The following is a 20,961-nucleotide window of genomic DNA, read 5'->3' on the forward strand; positions in this document are numbered from 1 at the left end:
AATAGGGAAAGTGCTAAAAATGTATCATGTTTCTCTCAACTTAGCATTGTAGCAAACTCATTCAATGCTTCCCCCTCTATGTTCACCTACACTATGCTAAAGCAGTACAAGAGCTACACAAGCACAGAGTACTGTTTAAATAAAAACTCTTAATACTACTCCAGTATAATGAAACTGGAACAGTAGAAGGCATCCACTAATAAAATGATTACCAAAATTCATACATTAGAACCCTTGTAGAGCACCATATTTCAGAAAGATGTTTGAAGTGTATAGCTGTACCGAAGCTGGAGGCAGAACATTCTTGGTTGGATTTGATGATCAGACTCCCAGTGAGGTTTCTCAATGAATGTGAACACTACTAAACCAGTCTAAATACACACTGGTTTTATGTGGATATGTCTGTGAGGGGAAAAGGGGGTTCCTATCACATCATTTATTCCAGCTGGTTTTGCTCTGGGTTTAGGCTTTTGCTTTCAAGGTCGTCCTTGTTCTGACTGGCTGGTTCCTCACTCGGTGAGGCAGAGGTTTCTGACTGTTCTGTCTGTGTGTTGGTATCGGCCAGCTCCTCCACAGCCAAGGTGGGATCATGCAGCTCCTCCACGTGGAGGGTAGGATTAGTCATTTGCTCTGCGTCTTGTTGAGAGGCTGGTACGCTGGTATCTTTGGGAAGCTCATGGCAGCTGACAGGAGCTATCACCAAGGGAGGCTGAGGTAGGTCTTTCTGTAAATGAAAGATCATCATTAGAATGATGTGAAGCAGGAACTACTACTGCTACTAAGAGCAGTATAAACAATAATCACTAAAGGTTGAGTCCATACTCAAGTTAACAGCAAACTTAGTCAACTATGTGTCCAGTTACTGGTGTGATCAGAACTGTCAAACAAGATGAAGATAAAAGGCTAGTCATCTCTGCTATCAGTAGAGTCCAGTAGTGGACACAAATGCTTATCATTGTTTTATCTGTGCTTCTTATAGTATAAGAGGATTTTTCTTCTAGAAAGTGAATAATTTATTAAATGATTTATTTAATTACTTTTTAAAACGATGTAAACTTTCATCATTCACAACATTTTTTTAATTACATTTCAGGCGATCTCAAATATATTTTCAATAAATAGTCCTTGCAACATTCCCCTGGAGAACTGGGTTTATCAAAAATAATTTAATAATGAAATAGAGTTCACTTGTAGGGGGAACCTCCTGTTTCTCCATTCAAGTAATTAATAAAAAATCATTAATTAAATTAATTTCACTCGCAACAGATAAAACACCAAACCAGTAATTTAGTATCTTATACTAGGCTACGAAAAAAAATATGAATAAAAAGATTTTAAAAGCTACTTACTGCAATAATAATAATAATAATAATAATAATTTCAAAGATCAAACCACTAAATTACAACAGAATTAAGATGGATACACAATAATCAAACTGACTAGTGACAAGAAAATTAAGTGGCCATAAACATTAAAGAAAAATTGAAATATTATTACTGAGGCCAACAAACAAAAATTAAAAAGGAAACATTCAGTCAATCAAAACAAAATTCTTTGTTGCTGTTGGATAATACTACAATATTTTACTCAACTTTAATTCTAGTTAGGTTTTATAATATTAGTATTTCTTGAAGACACTCATATCAAACTGGTATTCACCGCAAAGCCGCTGCCCGTCCAGAACATTGCAAGCTCCTTTCTCCAAAGAGCCACAGCAAAGCTTGTGATAAGTGTACAGGGCACCAAGTAGAGGAGAGCTGGCTGGCCCATCTGCATCAATGCCAAGGCTACAAAGGTTACGAGAAGGCCTATGCCATAGGCTAGAAGGAGACAAAACCAGCAAGAAGAGTTATTCAGTTACAGCTGAGCTAGGAACAGTTAAATAATTAGCCAGACAAGCATTTTAACAACAACTTTTTCAAGTAATACGTAAAACACTATTTTGAGAACTTTTTCAAGCTTCTTCAAACACAAATATTATACACGCAATATAAATTTGGAATAGTAATTTGCTTAGCAGTCACGCTACAGTCTATTGATAATATTTTGTGAAGATGATGTGATCCACTAAGAATTTAAACTCCCAAACCTCAAAGACATTTGCTTGTGAGAAAACTGTAGTGATTTAAGATGCTACAGTTCATCTGTTCATAAATCCTACAGCTGCAATACACTCAGTGACCATACAGCTTCTCTGAATCTGTTCTGCTATACAGGTAGGAGTTTTACTTACACTATCACTAACAAGCTAAAAACAAGTTAACTAACAAGTTAAAAACAGATATCCTTGAACCTGAATTTTTGTATGTAATACACTCAAGGATTTCTGAACCAGGAAATAAGAATGAGTAGCTAAGCACATATAAAGATACTGTAGATGAAGTAGGGTTTCTGGTGATACATAAATGACAACAACAACAAACCTCATTTATATATTGGACAGAACAGCTCAGGGAGTCAACACGTCAGATAACTAGGTGATGGAAGGTCTAGCCTTCAAAAGCACCACATAGTTCTATTTACTCCTCTAAGCTATTTCATTGTCTGATAATGAAAGGAAGTGAAGGATCATAAATGAAACTATGTAACGCAAGATCGACAGTATGCTTTTAAAGGGAGCGATTCCCTTCGGTGTTGTGCTCAAGAGTCAGCGTCATACGTACCTATTGTGCAGGCTACAAAATAGACTCTGGAGGATTGCACCTGAATATCAAATCTATGGCAATAGGCCACCAGTAAGCCTACAAAAGTAAGGAATAATTACAATAGTTTTTCAACCCACCCATAGAGGAACAAAACCATATCAATTTATCTAGGAAGCTTTAAGATTTTTCCAGCACTTTTTTTGTGCATGCTGGTGTCTACTACGGCAGTATTATTCACGGGACTGCAGATCTTACATAACTGTTACATGGTAACACAAGCCTAGTACAGTACCAGCAATCTAACAGTAATGTTAGCATCTACAAATGAGGAGATACAAGACTGCAAAAGGCAGTCGAACTCCCAAGAGTTACAAAAATATGATCAAACTAAGGAGAAGGATAGGTTCACCACGTATCTCCTAGTAAAGGCAGTAGTAGTTTATGGCTTATGACTCTGTCTACTATATAGAGCAGCTCAAAATATTACTGATTTATGTTTTATCAATCCATAATTGAACTGATAATCTCTTCAATGCAATATGAAAACAGTAAGCTTTGTGAATAACAAAATTATAAAATTTTAAGTCATTATGTGTGTGTATATATATATATACACACACACACATGCACGTATATGTATATATATACACACACAAATCATGTGCAAAGGGACAAGTCATCTGAAGATATAACCTCTACTATCACATAATATTAGAATATGTAAATACATGTATACAAACCAACTGCTAAGTCAACTTTTCAGATTTTCTCTACATTTCTTGATATCTCTGCACATGAAACTTAGCCGTATTAACATGAATTTAAAGACAAACAGTGCAGAGAAAGGAATGAACATAAAAAGGTTTACTTATAAATATATCAGGTTTATTCAAGTCACACCAAATTTCCCAGCTGAAGTGGGAGTAGAAGGGGAACAAGCTAATACCGGATGTGCAATAGGAAAAATTCCAAACATACTAAGAAATACCTGGAACTAAAATGTCTCCAAATCCTAGGAGAGAAAAAGGCCTGTCACAAAGAGCCAGTGGTGAGGAGTTCAGTCTTGGAACCTTCAGGACCATTGGGAGCTTGGAAATGAGAGAGACACTTCATGGATGTTTTCTCTATATATTACAAACACCTGCTAGAACCTGTTGCACTGGAACTGCAGACTACAAATAATACCTTTCTCACACCATGGTTCCTTATATCTAAAAGCTTTCATTAGCATTACCGACAACTAAGAAAATATATTTGAGATGTAAGCAATGAATGAATGTATTAAAAAAAAAAAAAAAAAAAAAAAAAAAAAGCTAAGACAACCCTGAGTACAGCAAACAGATCTCAAAATACTCCGTATTAATTTCAGAGTCCTCACATGTGATGGACTGCACACATCAACTCTGCTTTAACTCTAGAAAATAAACTATTTCAGTAAGCTGACAAGTGCATAAGAAATGTCTGTTTACGACTGGTTCTTCTGGTTGCATTTAAAGTCTCAAAAAAGTCAAAGATGCTATTTAAGTCACTCATTTTCCACATTTTGCCAAGTATTTTATAACAGCTGACGTTCCTATGCACTATAAGTAGCAATGTTGACATAGGGTGGAAAAAGGCTCAGTGCAAGCATTTTTAAAAATATGGTATATTAAAAGAAACTTCAGTTTTCTTTTTTGCTTATGCTATAACCACAATTACTCTTCTTCAGTTTCTGTGTATAAAACTGGAACATACAGAAAACTAAAGGGGTACAAAACCTAACAGAAAATAGTACAAACCTCATAGTTCTTCCTGCAAACAACTCTTTCCTTTCCTGTGAATTCCCACGTGACAGTAGAACATTCATTGCTCAAAAAGAGAGACCTAGACTTAAATTAACAAAACTAGACATCTCACCAACTCATTTCTTATTCGTTTTACACTTTGTATCTTTAACTCCTACATCTTACCTACTGCCCCTTCCATTACCCTGCCCCGAGTCAGGCACGTCATGTTCTACAGCTCTGTACATAGTGGCTAGTATCAGATAGAACTGCTCAATTCTGGTGTCCGTTTTCTTTCCAATGACTGCAGTTTGGGTTTCTCTCCTCTGCCTAGCCTCAGCTTTTCACAAAGCAATTATCAAAATAAGGGACAGGCAAGAGACAGACTGATTACAATGTTAATCTTTTTAGGTAAAAATGAATACACTTCATTAGCAATTAGCTGTACTCACATATGTTTTCATATATTTTTGTGAAACTATTTTGCACTGAAATCCTTAAAAAGCAAGATAAAGGAAAACCAACGCTATTATGATGAGGCACTAAAAGTTAGTGTTGGCCCCCTGCTTTTGCTGCGGATTTCCAAAGAGCTCAGGAGCACTTTATTTCCATACAAAATTCTTTTCAGACTGACATCTCCATTTCAGCTCTTTACGGTCTTTGAACTTCAGAGTAGTTGAAAACTTAATAACTGGGAGTTTGTCTCATATTTTCAGGCTACATACAGTACCTTTTCATGAGTGGCAGAATCAGACGGGCCTGCAGCCACCTCCACCATTATACTCTCTCCAGTCTAAAGAAAAGAGGGGAAATTGTAAACCAGCACTTCAGGCAGCAGGTCTAGGTTCGGTTAGGAAAACACAGAGAAACAGGTAGCTCTGGGAGCAGCAGGTACTGGAGAAGCACTTCACTTACCTTTGTTAGAAAAGGTGTGATAAATACAAAAAACACATCATACACAAAAAGAACCAGGAGGAGCAAGGTACAACCCTGAAGAGAAGAGACAAAATCCTTGGTGGGTATTCACATACTACGCAGTAGCAAACAGCAAAGAAGAATTAGCAACTTCAGCATATTCAAATCAAAAGTTAGCAAGGTTTATACAAGTCACCCACATGTTATCCTTAATTCTATAGATTTCAGATGGCAGAATCTGGCCTTGTATGCAGCATATAAAAGGAAAAAAAATCCTCAGAGAGAAAATTACATGTTAGTCCCCCAGATTTCTTATCCTGAAAAATCTTAAAATGGTGCTATTGCAGTCCGTTAGCAATCGTAGAAAAATTCTGCTTTTTCCTCTACATAAGCCAGATAAAGAAATGAGCATGACTAAAGGACTGAAAACACATAGCTGATAATATTAAGAAGTGATTTGACTACAGTCTATAAATCCTTACTTGGGCAACAGAAATTAGACTGTTACCATTCCAGCAAAAGTAGGAGGTTTAAGCTATGCAAATTTAGATTAGAATTACAGGAAATAACTTTAGTGATAAGATTAAATCAATTGTTAGTGGAAAAAGTCTTATTAAGCATTGAAGAAACTTTTAATCAATTTAAAAAAAATTAAAAGCTGTTTTGCTCAGAGAGGCTTTTTTCAGAAAAGCCTTTTGTCACATTAAACAGAAGCATATACAAATTAACCCTTCTTCCTCATTAAGCTCCATATTCAGTGAACTGGACAGCTAAAGGATCACCAAAGCCAGAATAATATTGTATTGTTGCTGGAAAAGATACCAGGTCATTTTGTCCTCCTTTATCTACTCCCTGCCTGTATAAGTAGACCAGCTCAAATCTCTGGATGTACAGCACATCAGAAATGCTTTCAACTGAGGTGACTTTTACCAGTAGTCAACTCTCTACAGAGCTGTATGTTACCTAGCACCATGCAAAACAATTACACGTCACTTAAGCATGTTGGTCTACATTGTATTTCTTACTTCACTTTTCCAAGCCATACATGAATGGAAGCACACTTCTAAATTAACATATGCCATTACAAGCAACTCCACTGTTCACCCATATACAGGCAAACCTTCTCTTTTCACATCTATGCAACTTCCATACCTTAAATGTTGGCAGGCGAATTGTTTTCAACATGTAAAGACAGAAAGCAATTCCTAAAGCATCTTGTAGAATCCAGGCCCACCTAAAGAAAGAAGATAGTTTTCCTTTTTTTTCTCCCCCCTCTCTCCTTTCTCATCCTCAACTGAATTTTGAGATTGAATGGCTCTCCATGAAATGCCCCTCTCTCAACTCATGCCCAAAGGAAAAAGTGGCTGATTGAAATTAAAAAAGAAGATCCATGTTTGGAGTGTTTCACCTTCTATGAAAAATCTGAGTTGAAAACTACTGTAACTATAAAGTGTTGGTTTATTGTCATTTAAGTTAAATACCTTAAGGTTCATGAAGACTTAAATAATAACAGTCATATGAAAGTTACTACTTACACCTTTATAAAAAAAACCCTCTACGTTAGTATACTATCATTAGCTTAACCAAAGCGAGTTGAAAGGAGACTAAAAAAGAAAGCCAAAACGCACACCCATCTGTCACAATTCATAAAACAGATTCAGACTTGCATCAGTTCTTAAAAGATAACAACATTACAAACAGTGCCTGTGGAATGCTAAAAAACATTTAAACCAAAACATTTAAAAAAAGAATGTCATGTCAGGCAATCATCCAACAATAAATATATTTCAGGTGAATAAATGGGATGAGAACCATCCAGTGTAAAATATCACCACTGGACAACAACCAGTAGCATAAAAGGCAAACAGTGCCAGATAATTTGTCACAATCAAAATAAAGGCTATTCAGTCCTTTTTTTTTTACATCATATCCTATTTATGCCTTTTGCCTTTAAGTACAAACACTGCAGGGGGGCTTATTATCTGAAAGTCTGGCCATGAACAAAGAAAGACCAGGATGGAAAAATAGATTCATTCTTTATTAACGCTGAGAACTACCACCGATTTTCTAATTATACAGCTACACAATAGCAGCGACTGCTAAATGGCACACAGTAACTAAAAGTCACCTTACTGAACAAAAGACTCTTCCCAGTGACATATGCCTTCATATGTCCAAAAGACTTGTTCAGCTAGATAAACTCTTGGAAAGAAATACATAAAGCATGGATCATCCATAGAAGAAAGATGCACAAAACCTCAGAGGCTGCTAGAGGTCTGTTCCTTGGATAACACTGCTGAAAGCCTCCCGGTAGTCTGGGGAACCTCAGTAAAAGGAAAACTGTCTGGAAGAGCAGAAGTTACATTATTCACAGAGTGGATACCAATCAATACAGATTGGCTGAACCAAAATCTTGCTATGAAAATCTTTGTGCTGAAGAGGTAGATATGACAGGAAAAAGAGAAGTATCTTTTTTGACCTTTGGCATACGTAGGAGCCCCGGGAACAAGGACACTTATGTTTCAGACCAACAGCACTCCATTTGCTTGCAGTATTGTAGAATGTTCCCATTATGATGAGAGGTGGGGAATTTTTTTTTTCTAAGCAGTTTTCAAGGCAAAAAATGGTCAGTGTCTGGCCTTGCAATGTGAGGAAACATTTTAAGAGAAGTGAGGTTGAAATACTGGGGGACAGCTATCACTACAGCTAGTGCTGGCAATGCTGGACTTTGCTCCCTCTTGATACCACATTCAAAAAGCTAAGTTGTCTTTGTTCTTGTCATATCCTGTGCCTCATGAAGAGCGGAAGCAATGTTCAGTGAGGACTGCTGAATATTCTAAATAGGACAGGGAAGGTCCTAAGTCATCCATTCCTTGCTTCATTGAACACTCATGAACTAGAGAAGATAAGATGGTCACTGAGGAAGCCTATACAGAAGTCAATTCTGTAACTATTGGTTCCAAAATAGGAGGAGCTGGGGTCCTTTGGTTTGTGCATGCATGCATACATTTGCATGCTGAAGAAAGTTACTGCTAGGGCAGTTTCTTGGCTATGTTTTGCAAGTTAGGTCCAGGAGAACTAAAGGTCTTTATGAGTTCTGTTTGTGAACAATCCACAGACTTAACGCAGAAAATGGATGCCACAAGGCAATACAGACATTCAAGACCAAGGAGACATCTTTGGTATAGTGGGCAGACATGAAAACCAACATTTTTGGTTCCAACATCAAATCCCAGATAGAGGGACCAAGAGCACATCACGAATATTTGGGGAAATCAGAACATCTGGGAGACAGGATAAGGCGTGAAAATATCTAACAATAATAAGAAGAATGTGTTGCTTAACAGATAGTTTTCTGGAACTACACCCAACAAGACAGACAAAGTACTTCTTCTGGAAGGCACAGCTGTGTATCTGTCTAAATTTCTTGTCTATTTCCTGTTCCCAAATTCTGGGTAAGTTTAGGTTACTCAGGATATCATTAATTTATACTATGGGGCAGAGGTATCATAAAGCATATTACAATTTGCTAGTACAGAAACAAAGATGTATACTCACTGATCTTCATTTCTGAAGATTCCCCAGACTACGCTGACAGAGATACAAAATACTGCCAAAAGCAACATTCGGACCTGTGGACGCTTGTGAAAATAAGGCAAGTTGTTGTCTGGGATTCTGAAAAATGAAACACACCAACCAAACATAAATAAAGGCATAGTTATTTAGATTTTGAAGTCTGAAGCCAGTGCATCTATCTTCTATCTAAGATTTAAAAGAATTGAGAGAGGTTGATTTTGCTTAATAAAACATGGAAATCGCCACCTACCTGCATTTTCCCAATGGGAATCTTCTTACAAAGGGAGACAGACAACTGTAAAGACCAATTGAGGCAGCCAGGCAGAATATACCTATGATAACATAGACTGAGAAAGAAAGAATAGTAAGTGCAAATAGTATAAAATAAGAGATACTTCTTTTCAAGTCCCAGCTGAACAAAGAACAGACAATCACAAAGCCTGACATAGAAAATAAAGCTTAAAGATTCAATTGTTAAGAGGAACTCTGTTCTAACTCTGTTAAAATTCCTCAGTAAAAAAAACAAACAAAAAAATGCATTAATACAGATGGGGCATATCTTTCATTTATTTATAATAATAAGCACAAAAATATGTTCCTCAAAAAAAAATTCAGGATGGAAATTTCAGTGTCTTAAGCTCTCATTGTTTTTTTCCTCAACCAATTAAATAAGAGTAATGAGTAGAAACATGCTTTTTTTTTTAAGCTGCTTCCCATATTTTAATACCTTTAATTAGTTAATACAAACAAGAGTATAAGTTTGAATAAAACCTTGGACAAAAGTAGTAGGCTTAATGCCTTAGACTTTAACTACTTAATAGGTTTTAATGTTGGAAAGAAGGTCAATGTTCACCTCTTCCAACCCCACTAAAACTAGAGCTCAAGCAAGCAGGTTTTTTGCATGGTTTTAAATCATACTGGCATGAAGAAACACAGCAGAAGACAGTCATTCATAATCATTTTTACAGTAGAAAGGCTCTTTAAGGGATGACAGCCTAGTGGTATTAAAGACTTTTCAACAGAAATAACTAATGGTACCTAAGTGGTCGTAGAAGAAATAAAGTAGGACCAGCATTGAGCAGCACATCACTACAAATACACCAATCATTATTGGAGTCACATCAACAGTTTCATCATCATGTTTCTCTGCCCCATCATCACGTTTGTGCTTCATGTATCGCCTGAAAGAGTAACATGGATATAATCAGACCACTCCTGCAACATAACGGCTCTGAATCTTCAGTGACAACTACGTGCAGTTGGAAAATATGACGTGACAGTAATGGATTGCCACTGCATGGATTCCCACTCTAGTCAGTGAAACTCTGCATGTCTACACAGGTATATGAACAGCAGATTCAACATGATGCATAAAATAGTTGCTACAGTAATTTATCAAGAGCACTATTTTTCATACTAGCAACTCTGAACAGAATCCTGCTAATCACTGCAGAGTAAATTATCCATTATCCTCATTATCCAAAGAAACCTGTTATCTCTGCTAACACTGTCATGAATTTCTTTTCCCCTGCTGTGAAAAATACAGTAAAAAAAAAAAAAAGATATACTGCAATCAAATTACTCACTTTTTCACATCTCTGCTTCCTGCCCAGTAGCCTCCAATTGCAACAGTCCCCACGGCCATGACAAATATAATCACCATGTTGTAGTCTAACACAGGCTCATTTGGAGCATACAATGCCCCCTTCACTGACCTGCCGAAACTCTGCAGAGGCAAGTACAAATTACGAAGAACTCAGTGATCATACATAAGCAAAACCGATCTGTTCTTTAAATCTCCCAATTTTGTTTTCAGTACTAATTTTCTTAGTATAAATATTGTTAAAAAATGCAGCTAGATGTCAAAGGCAGTGCAAAGAACAGCCTTGCTCTAACATTTCAAATCTTAATGCAATTAAATGAGACATCTTCCTCTGTGATCTAGAGGTACCACAGACATTTACAGTTCTGCTCCTGCACATACGCAGAACTGTCCAGGCACAACTAGATGCTCCTCTGCTGCCTCAAGTCAAGAGACAAACCAGACCCAGTGAGTGAATTTAAAGTTTATCTAAGTGTCTACATGCCTGTTTATTCTGGATCAGTAATGGGCTTGCGAAGTTTATCTCCCGATCACAAACTGTGTTTTGGTTCATGTAGTGGAAGAGTTTCTGAGCACATGGGCTAAATTCCTTCCTGAAAAAAGATGTTTCAGCTGCCAATAGGCATTCAAAGTACATGACCAGATTCCACTCCTGGAAACAAGTATCACATGGACATGGAGTCCTCAGCATAAATTATTTCACTCTTTCTGCACTGCACTAGTGAACTTAAACATAGGAGGAATAGGAGTAAATACTTAGGAATGAAGTTCTAGCCCATTTATTTTTAAAACTAGACTCACTAGCATAGGTTATTGATGACTAAAAGGCAGGCACTATTGAACTGTTAAGATCCAATTCTTTATAACAACCCGGTCCCTTAGCCTCCGTGAGAGTGTCCTGGTTATAAAGTTCCAATGATTGCAACAGGCACAAGGCACAGTAGCAATATCTTCTTCTCTCAGAACTTGCATGGCTTTTTCAAAACTGTTCAGTGATTAATCCCTTTAATAGAAGTATTTTAAGGAGAGTATTTTTGAATACTCTCCTTAGAGAGAATTCTTAGGGAGAGTACTTTTGAAAACATGATCTGTAATACAACAGCTTTATTCTTGCTGTGTCAAAGATAAAAGCAGTACAAAAGCCAATCAAGTAACAGGAAGTTATCTTACTGACCATGAAAATAAACAAGTTATTAAAAAACATTTATGACTATGACAGTCTGGCAAGACTTAGAAATGCTGCTGAAGAAACTTGTACAGGAATACAAGACATAGAACCACCTATATAATAAGGGGTGCAAATTATTTCTGATGCTTCTATGCAATTAGCACATTTCCAGAAAGGTTCCTTAGTAAAGGTTCAGTTATTTAGTTTTCACTAAGCAGCCTTAAAAAAAAAACACCCACCAACTTTATTATACGTATTTCAGAGCAAGCAGATGCCTCTACTATTCATGGTACTTATTTCTGGCACCAGGGTTCATTTTGGTTGTATTCTGAAGGTGCAGAAATGAATTCTCAAGAAAATAGTATTTTGTTCAGGGCACTAACTGTTAAACAAGTATTATTACAATAACGCAGTCTTCATGAGTACAACTCTCAACAGATTTAAAGCTCCTAAGATGCATGTCAAATACACTCTTGAGCAATTTGGGATGGCAAGAATTAGAACACTTATTACTGAGTTTACCTTGCCAATATCTAACATATCAGTGTAACTGAGCAGAGCCACAGGAATATCAATCTCTTCGTATTGACTCCTGTTACCCCCAGGAGGAACCTGTAAGACAATTCAGATTGGGTAAAAATATATTCACTTCCACAAAAATGTTTACTCCTCAAAAGAGTTACAATTGCAAGTTCCATTTTTATTAATATGGGAGATTTTTAAAAAGAGATAGGACACTATTTATAATCTGGAATTATTATAAAACAGAAGCTACAGAAGAAATAGTCATATTCATAATAGAAATATACACACACACACACGAACACACACACATCCCAGATGCAGGGGCATCTGCTTTATGATGAGACACTAAACTAGCACTCTTCACTTCAAAGATGGGAAGGGGATAGGGCAATTTCATCAAAATTTATAAAATCATAGTTGATAAACTGCATGCAGAACAGCTGTTCACTAGTCACACAACTCTGTGCTGGGGGGCAGGTCTTAAAGCTAGCAAGAAATCAGTTGAAAAATAATTTTTAAATTACTTTTTTCTACGTAGTGGGAAATGAACTTTACAATCTTCAGCTACAGAAGGCTGAGGAGGCTCATGGTTTCAACTTGAGCTGGGTAAATTCACAGACAACAGAGCCATTAAAATCAGCTGTTGTGGGCATAGTCTAACATTCTTGATCCTATGATTTTTTGATACTCGAGGAGCATGAGGGGAATGGAGAAGAAAAAGTGGTCAGGCTTACAAGACCTCTCTAAAGAGCACCTCCTAACGCTGCTATTTGAGATGAGTTATTTGGCTACATGAAATACTGCTTTGACCTGGTAAAGCATTTCTTATGTTCTTATAAAAACTGTTTAGTGCTCTCTGCCTTCTCAATACCTTAAAACATAGATATAAGTGTCAAGAAATCTAGGGCAATAATGGTTTTTGTTCAATATTTAAGGGTGCAGAGGACAACTCTGCTGGATCTAAGCTGATTACACAGTGCCATTCATTATATAATCATGTTTTTTTTTTTTTTTTAAGTCAAAAATATGCCTGTTTCCAGTAAAATAAATCACTAACGACTGTAACAGGGAAATGCAGCAGTCAAACTTTAGTGAGATTCTTTCGCATGTCAGGTTCATGGTTTTATGACAGATTTGTCTCATTACTGACTGTAGGTTTCAAAAATATTTGTTTCATAGAATACGCATCGGTGACGCTCCAGGTGAAAGTAGTCTACTACTAGAAGTAGCAGTGAGCACTGCTGCTAAGACAGCACACCACACAAAGCACTGGATAGAAAATAAAGCTGTATGAGAAAGTATCTAACATCAGAGAAGTATCAGTAATACAGAAAAACACAGAAGTAGACTTACCAGTCTCTCTCTACTAACTATCAGCAGGCCACGAGCTCCATTTATCTGAGCAAGCCTCACTTTCTCATAGAAGGTGCAATTCCCTCGCATCACCATGGGGATTTGATTATTAAATCCCCCATCAGGTACATCAGAAGGAGAACACAAAACAGATGCTGTCTGATCCTGCAGTTGCAAGAGGGACTGAAAAGATGAAGGAATTAGTTGAAACAAAATCCCCCAAACTGCCAAAACCTCAGCAAACAAAATACGAGCCTTGAGGGAGACCTCTCGGAAAACTTCAAACTGAATGGTTAAAGTGGGGAAAACTAGGTATATGCAAACAAGACTTAAAAACAACAACAACAAAAAAACAACACAACACCACAGATCTAAGCAATGCTAATCATGGATGTTCTTAACGCCACTACGTCTGAGATAGGAGAACACTGTTTCAGCATTCAAGTTTCCATGAGAGGACTCCATCTGTCATGCCTTTACTTGAATGTTCTAAATTACCTTTAAGAAACTTTATGTAGTTTCTGCTCTTGGGTTTGTTTTGTTTTGTTTTCTCTGTTGTTTTTAGGGTCTACTAATGTATTATCTACTCTGGTATATTTACACAAACGGCCCAATGACACTTCCAAGGTTCTAGCAATAGCACCTGCACAAGTGGTTCCTTGCACGCGCTAAGTAAGAGTCAACATCTTTGCCCAGTTCTATTTGCTGATCCTCCCTCCCCAGAATGCAATTATCACTCATGTAACTGAGTCTTGGTAAGAGCTGTGCTAATTGAAGGAGGTCCTCAAGGACTGGGGAGCTCCACTCTTGCTAGAAGCTGAGTTGTTAGGCATGAAATGCATCATTACTCAAATTTTAACCTGAAAGACTGATACGTGTCATACTTTGCACTAGAAACTCGTAGGTGCACGATATAACACCAAGTGTCTGTAACTGTCTCTACTGTTTTAGGTAGGAACAGTAAAGATTAAGCTGTCAGCAGCTTTAAGCTTATTCAGAAAATTGCTGGCTCCAACCTGGCTCCTCGTAGAAACAGTAGGATGTCTTTACACACACTTCCCAGTAGTCCAGGTTTCAGAAGTTTATCAGCTCTATCAGAGCAAAAGACAAATGCAGACCAGCTCAGGCCTGTGCTCTGCATCACCTCAGTTAATAAACTGCAGTGCTGGAGTACTGAAGGGAAGTGGAAGGAGGGAAACCAGGGAAGGGAAATGTAGAGAGAGAGCAGAGGAAGGAAATAGTGACAGACATTGAATGTAGCACAGAGAACTAAAGTACTTGGCAGAAGCGAGCTCAGAACCTATGGAGCTGAACTCCAGTTCAACTTAAGTTATTCTGAACTACATTAGCTCCTGCAGAACTATTTGTCTATTTATACGTAGGTTCTCAAAGATCAATAAGCAAGCCATACACAAAATACAAGAACAGTTCAATTCCACCATGCTTAGTTAAGCTAGGAAGCCGGGTTTCCTACACTATTAATGCAAGTTCTTTCAGAAAGATTCGGAACAGGAGCTTAGCTTTGGTATCATTCTTCAAATGAACCTACCTCCCACCATCAGCCAGAAAGAGAAGCCAAAGTAAAACAACCTTGCAAACTAGCCGTTAACTTGCATCTGGAAGTGAGACATTGTAAATATACACTTCAGATCCTGGGCTGACTTCTGGGTTTAGTAGTTCAAAAAAATATCCTTATGGGAAAGACATGGATACAGAGCAAAAATGAAGCCTCTAGATATGTTTGTTCTCCCCATTTTCACTTCTCACAAAAATATACAAAAAGGCATTGTGATTCCTACTAGAGAATAGGCACTGGCTCCTCTTCAGTGATCCAGCTTCTGTAGCATCTGACCAGCAAGTATGAAGAAAGTTTATAGCTTCCCCAGTTTCTTCCTCATATTCTAGTGATTCCCTGTGAGGGAGTGAGTTCCTGCTACTTTAGTTTTTCCCCCTTAAGTGTTATAGAAAGAGAGTGAAACCAACTTAATTGGTAGCTCACAGCACATTGGATACCACAATAAAAACCTGATATAGCTCATGAAAATTTATTCTTACATTTGTCAGAACCATGAACCACCAAGGAAGAATTAAAGGTCATATTTCAAGATATTAGGAAGGCCGTGTGGTATCATTTCGCATCACATTAACAAAGGCAAACTCCTTTGTTGCCTCAAGTAAGTGTCATTTTCATGGAATTGCTCATATTTGGCAAAAGGAAGACTGTTTCCAACTAGAAGCACAAGGTAACAGCTGTTTTGAGAAAAGCAATACAGCTGTTACAGCACTGGCTAAGGAGATCTTAACAGAAAAAAGTATTTTCTAAATAGAGTAAAAAAATCAGTCACTTCAAATTCTGCTGATCCAAGTTAGAAATTAAAAGCTTCCCTAGAACATCCTAGAAGACATTTTTGAATACATTCTTCTGTAATTGCTTGGGTAGGTACTTACAGCTTTACCCAGATCATGTGGCAGATGGGCCCACTGAGAATTGAAGAGGATACAGTAGTCTTTTCCTTTGCTGCTTCCCTTCTCTGAAAGGACATGTACCATGCCATACTCACAGTAAACCTGTAAATACAAAAAAGGAGTCACAGAAAGCCTAGTGCACCAACACAAGACGTCTGAGTCATATAAGACAGCAGAGATGATAAACACTACTTGCTGTTTGGTAGCCTGTTTTTTCACTTGTAATAACACATCTACATATATATGTAACCAGAACAACAGAAAGAAGTTGTAATATTGCAGGACAGATGGTAAGGAGCCAGACCAAGAGGCTTGGCCCCACCATCTCCTTAAAGGACAGCCTGAAGTAATGATCAATTCCAGATTCACATCATTCCAAGGTTCAGCCTTGGACACCTTTGCCATGGATCTGACAACACTTCACAGTATCCTCCACTCTATTTTTGTCCTAGGCAGCACACAGATTTTCAAGACTACATATCACACATTTTCCATTACAGTTGTTATCATAGCTAAAACAATTTGTAACCGTCTCCAGAGAAGGGCACATGTTGAATAGGAGGACCAGCTACCAGCGATGTAAACAGTGAACACCCAGTGCTACTGATGTTAGGGAAATGGGCCAGGGTTAGACTGCCTGCACCATGGTGATACAGGATCTACTGGGAATATTGCTGTTACTCATTAAGAAGTATTCCCAATCCATGCCCCTCATATAGAGTTTGTAACAGCCAGCTAATTACTATTAATTTCCCTCTGAACTATGGAATGCTATTAAGTCCCCTTTTGTGACAGTGTTCTAATATTAAAGTAATAGATCTTAGTAATAGATACAGTTCTGCATACTAATAGAGTATCCTAGGACAGCAAATAACCAGCAACTTCCATTTCAGGGGAAAAAAAAAGTGTATTATTTTCTCCTTAAATTACTAGATCTGTTTAAATGAGTAATCCAATCTTCACAGATACTGAGAATTTCTTTGTTTTCCCTCTCTTACTGTGGTGTCCCTTCACGTCCCACTGATACTTCAGTTCTGCATCAGGCTGAGCATACACACAGAAAGAAAGCACCCTCAGATCTGCACTCTCTGATTCTCCTGGAAGACTTCAACTGCTCTGATATTTGCTGAGAAAGTAACACAGCAGGGTAGTGGCAATATTGGAGATTTCTGGAACGTGGCAAGGACATCTTCCTAGTAGTCACTACCTGTGTCTACAAGGAGTGGTGCTCTTCTGGACCTACTCCTTTACAAATAAGACAGACTTGTTTGGAGAAGTGACTGTGGACAGTATTTAGATGTCGTGATCATGAGACTGTAGAGTTTAAAATAGCAACGAATGTGAGAAAGACAGCAGCAGAACATAGACCCTGGACTTCAGAAGAGCAAACGTCAGCTTCCTCAGGGAACTTTTAGGAGGGGTCCAACAGGAGCCTGCCTTGGAAGCTTGGAAGGTAGAGGAGCTCGGCAGCTTTGCAGATTTTCAGAAATAACTTTCCTCAAAGCACAAAATAGTCCATCCTGCTAAACAGGAAAAGGAGCAGGCACAAAAGGAAAAAAAAAAAAAAAAAAAAAAAAAAAAAACAGCCTGGTTAAATAGCTAGGTATGGAGAGCTCAAACCCAAGAAGGAAGCATAGGAGAGATGAAAAAGGGGAGACTCCTGAAAAGGAATATAGAGATATTTTGAGGGCATACAGAGATAGAATAAGGAAGACAAAAGCTCAACTGGAGCTCAAATTGACAAAAAGCATCAGAAATAACAAGATAAATTTCTATAGGTATGTCAGTAGCAAGCAAAAGCACAAGCAGACCTGCTGCTTAATGGGTTTGGCAAGTTAGTTACACACTACGCAGAAAAGGCTGAGTTACCTAATGCTTTCTTTGCCAGAGTTTTCATGGGTAAGGTAAGTCTCCAAGCATATATGCCAAAAAACAATGACGAAGCAGACAAACCACCAGTAATAGAGCGGAGTTGACTGAGAGACCATCTCCCTCAACATTCTGGTTGACAAGCTGATAAGTCATGGACTGGACAGATGGACAACAAGATGGGTTGAAAACTGGCTGAACTGCTGGGTTCAAATGGTGATGGTAAATGGTTCAAAGCTGAATTGGCAGCCAGCAGGAGCAGAGATCCTCTGAGGTCAATACTTGGTCTCATACTATGCAGTACCTTTATACTGCTCCAGCTGACTTGTAGTTATAATATTCAAAACTGAACTACATAGCAGCTATAAGCTGCTTGAGGTGGGAATAGGACTAGATGATCTCTAGAGGTCCCTTCCAACCCCAACTACTCTTTGATTTTGTGATTTTTAAAAGTACTTTTTTACAAATTTGTTTCTCCATGTCCTAACTGAGGAAAAAAAGAAGCCAAAGATGACTAGAGGCAGCAGCAAAGCCGTATCTTTCAAAATACTATGCATAGATATTATCATGTGACTCCTGGGAGACAATGACTAAATGGATGGTTTTTGGAGCATTCAAAGAATCAACCTTTAAATATAAATGAATTCCAAACTGCCTGAAGAATAAGCGATATCATCCTACTGCAAGGAAACACCAGCAATGCAATAAAGAAACTTCAATGCAAAATATAGTCAGTAGAGATATTATATATTTAGTTCCTTTTTGTATAGAATGAGACTTATCTGAAAAATAAAGTTGCTGTTCAGTCCCCCCCCCAAATACCGTAAACATTCATTAAGTGCTCTAAAATCTATTAGATTTGGGCTGAAGTGTTCTGGGCATGCGGTTTGCTCAGATGGCCCTAATTTGCACTGAAATACAGTGCATGTTTGAGAGATGTTCTCATAAGAGAGTTTTTTTTCTCTCTCTGTGCAAAGTAGCTCTATCGTACATACATGGCAATGAGAAATACATTTAACAGAAGAACTCCACAGGAGAGCTTTCTCACTTGTGTCTGAGCTATCTACTCACAGCACCTAAAGCCTTTTCACGGAAAGGGCAAATTACTGGCCTTACACCTTGGTTTTCAACAGGAACAAACCACAGAGACACAAAGAATAGCCTAGAAAAAGGATGTTTCTTGTTTACTGTTGCAAGAGCTGACTGGGCTCAGAAGGATGCTGCATAGCTCAGTTTTCGGCATCGTAACAACTATCTCCAAAAGCTTCTGGTGGTTTTGTAGGACCTAATCAACTGTAATAGGCCTGCTTTACATATTTGAGAAATTATTAACTTGTACAGCTACAAGATTTACATCCCTCTTCTCCATATCCCTCTTCTGGTATGACCAGATGAGGATCCAGATTTGGGAGAACCATATTTCACTAGTCAAGCTGCTCCTTCCCCCTACTTAATTCAGTTTAAAAGCAAACCTGGACCACCCTCCAAAAAAAGGCTATCTCATCTCTCAGTAGGAAAGATATACTTCCAATATGCCAAACAGTACTACTTATATTTGAAGAAGTTTTAAACGAGCTAGCTAGAGTAGCAGAAATACAGTAGCAGCGTACAGCAAGTCAGCTCTTTGCTGCTGCAGCATGACTGTATCAGTATTCTAGTAGACCTGTTCAAAGCTTGCTCAACCATGCTTACATGGTCGCTGCACAAACATGCCAAGTGACCTGCTTACAGAAAAGAAGCATGCTGCAGTGCATGAAACTGAAGCCAAGACCTTTGAGTGTCAGGGCTCGATCACTGGACTATCTTACCTGCTCTTCTTCCACGTTCTCCTAGAGCCACCCTTTCAAAATTGACGGAACAAACTGACTCCATGCCAGTTCTTGACCCATTCTTATGTCTTCTCTCATATTTATGTGTGGGCCCCAGGCTGGCAATGCCAGTCCATTAGAAAGGTTAGAAACATCAAACATGTGCAGAACAGGCAGGAGAAGAGGAAGGGAGCAGATAACGTACAGATAGAGAACTTTGCTGGCAGCCAGCCCACTCTGTAAGTAAGTACTACTGGCAAGACATCAGCAGGGGAAGAAAGGAAAATTAGACTAGCATACTAAGAAGCCACACCAATAAGACCCAAGAAGATCTACTGTCCTCCAAATTAGCTAATGAATAGTTAAGGTATTTTAATGATACTTGAATGTTTCCAGAACACCTGAACTTAAAATACAAAAACTATGTACCATGCCGTAATACGGCAGCTTAAAGTCTGGTATCTCTCTCACATCAGGATTACGTACCTAGCTAGTCACACGTGTTCCTGTAAGATCCTTGAAAATAATGTTTACCCCCCATAAGTATTAATTCAGACAAGGAACAAGAAAACAAAAGTCAAGACAGCCTATAACTTCAGGTTTGGCAGAAACTTTGCTTTTGTTTTACGATAACTGCTTTCTCAAGGGCAGTTTGTTGGTTGGAGCGAACCCAAAGCCGAGAGCCTTCCGTGCTGCAGCGATCCCAATCCCAACCCCACCGCCCGGCTCGCACACCCTTCCCAAAGGAGAAGGCGGCTGGCAGGACGCGCATCGGATGTTGCGAGAGCTATGAGAAATATTTTGTTAGCCAAAGGGATTAAGAAACCCGGGTAAATCGGGGCGGGCACGCAACACAACCCTGGGCCGGCCTGGGGCAGGAACGACGCTTCCTTCTTTGCTCCAGCAACGAAATGCCGCAGCCCGGTCATCAACACCCAGCGAGCGGCGCCGCGGCCGCCGCTACTCGCGCGGCCCGGTCGCCGCCCTGCCCCGCTCCCCGGCGCCAACGGCGGCCTGCGCCCCGCGGGAGGCTCCTGCCCCTGCGCGGCCGCGGTACCAGGCCCAAGTCCCCGCAGCCCCGACGGGTTCTGGCGCCCCGAGCGAGGCCCTGCTCCGCCGCCCGCGGAGGGAGGGAGCGAGCACGGAGCCCGCGGGCCCCCTCGGGCTGGCAGAGCCGCTCACCTGCGCCACGAAGAGCAGGAGAAGCTGGGCCGGGAGCCGGGCCCGCCGCGCCGCCGCCATGCCGGGCCCGCCGCGCCGCCGCCGCCC

General features: G+C 39.0%; 1 protein-coding gene across 2 annotated transcripts; it reads right to left on the minus strand.

Moving 5' to 3' along the window:
- Positions 1-425: 425 nt before the first annotated feature.
- Positions 426-20,950, minus strand: SPPL2B (signal peptide peptidase like 2B). Of its 2 annotated transcripts, none has more exons than XM_062596476.1 (15): positions 20,875-20,950; positions 15,998-16,117; positions 13,550-13,732; positions 12,194-12,283; positions 10,487-10,626; positions 9,939-10,081; positions 9,151-9,247; positions 8,883-8,999; positions 6,477-6,558; positions 5,325-5,399; positions 5,140-5,202; positions 3,635-3,734; positions 2,665-2,742; positions 1,661-1,821; positions 426-724 (listed from the first exon to the last, which is right to left on the minus strand). In XM_062596476.1, exons 1-15 carry the CDS (start codon positions 20,932-20,934, stop codon positions 437-439), a joined length of 1,797 nt encoding a protein of 598 aa, XP_062452460.1. In that variant the 5' UTR covers positions 20,935-20,950; the 3' UTR covers positions 426-436. The 2 variants fall into 2 exon arrangements, with proteins under 2 accessions (XP_062452460.1, XP_062452461.1); XM_062596477.1 differs by having other exon boundaries at positions 639-724; positions 1,594-1,821.
- Between the last annotated feature and the right edge of the window lie 11 nt (positions 20,951-20,961).

The sequence above is a fragment of the Rhea pennata genome, chromosome 27 (assembly GCF_028389875.1).
Source record: "Rhea pennata isolate bPtePen1 chromosome 27, bPtePen1.pri, whole genome shotgun sequence".
NCBI classification, from domain to species: Eukaryota; Metazoa; Chordata; class Aves; order Rheiformes; family Rheidae; genus Rhea; species Rhea pennata.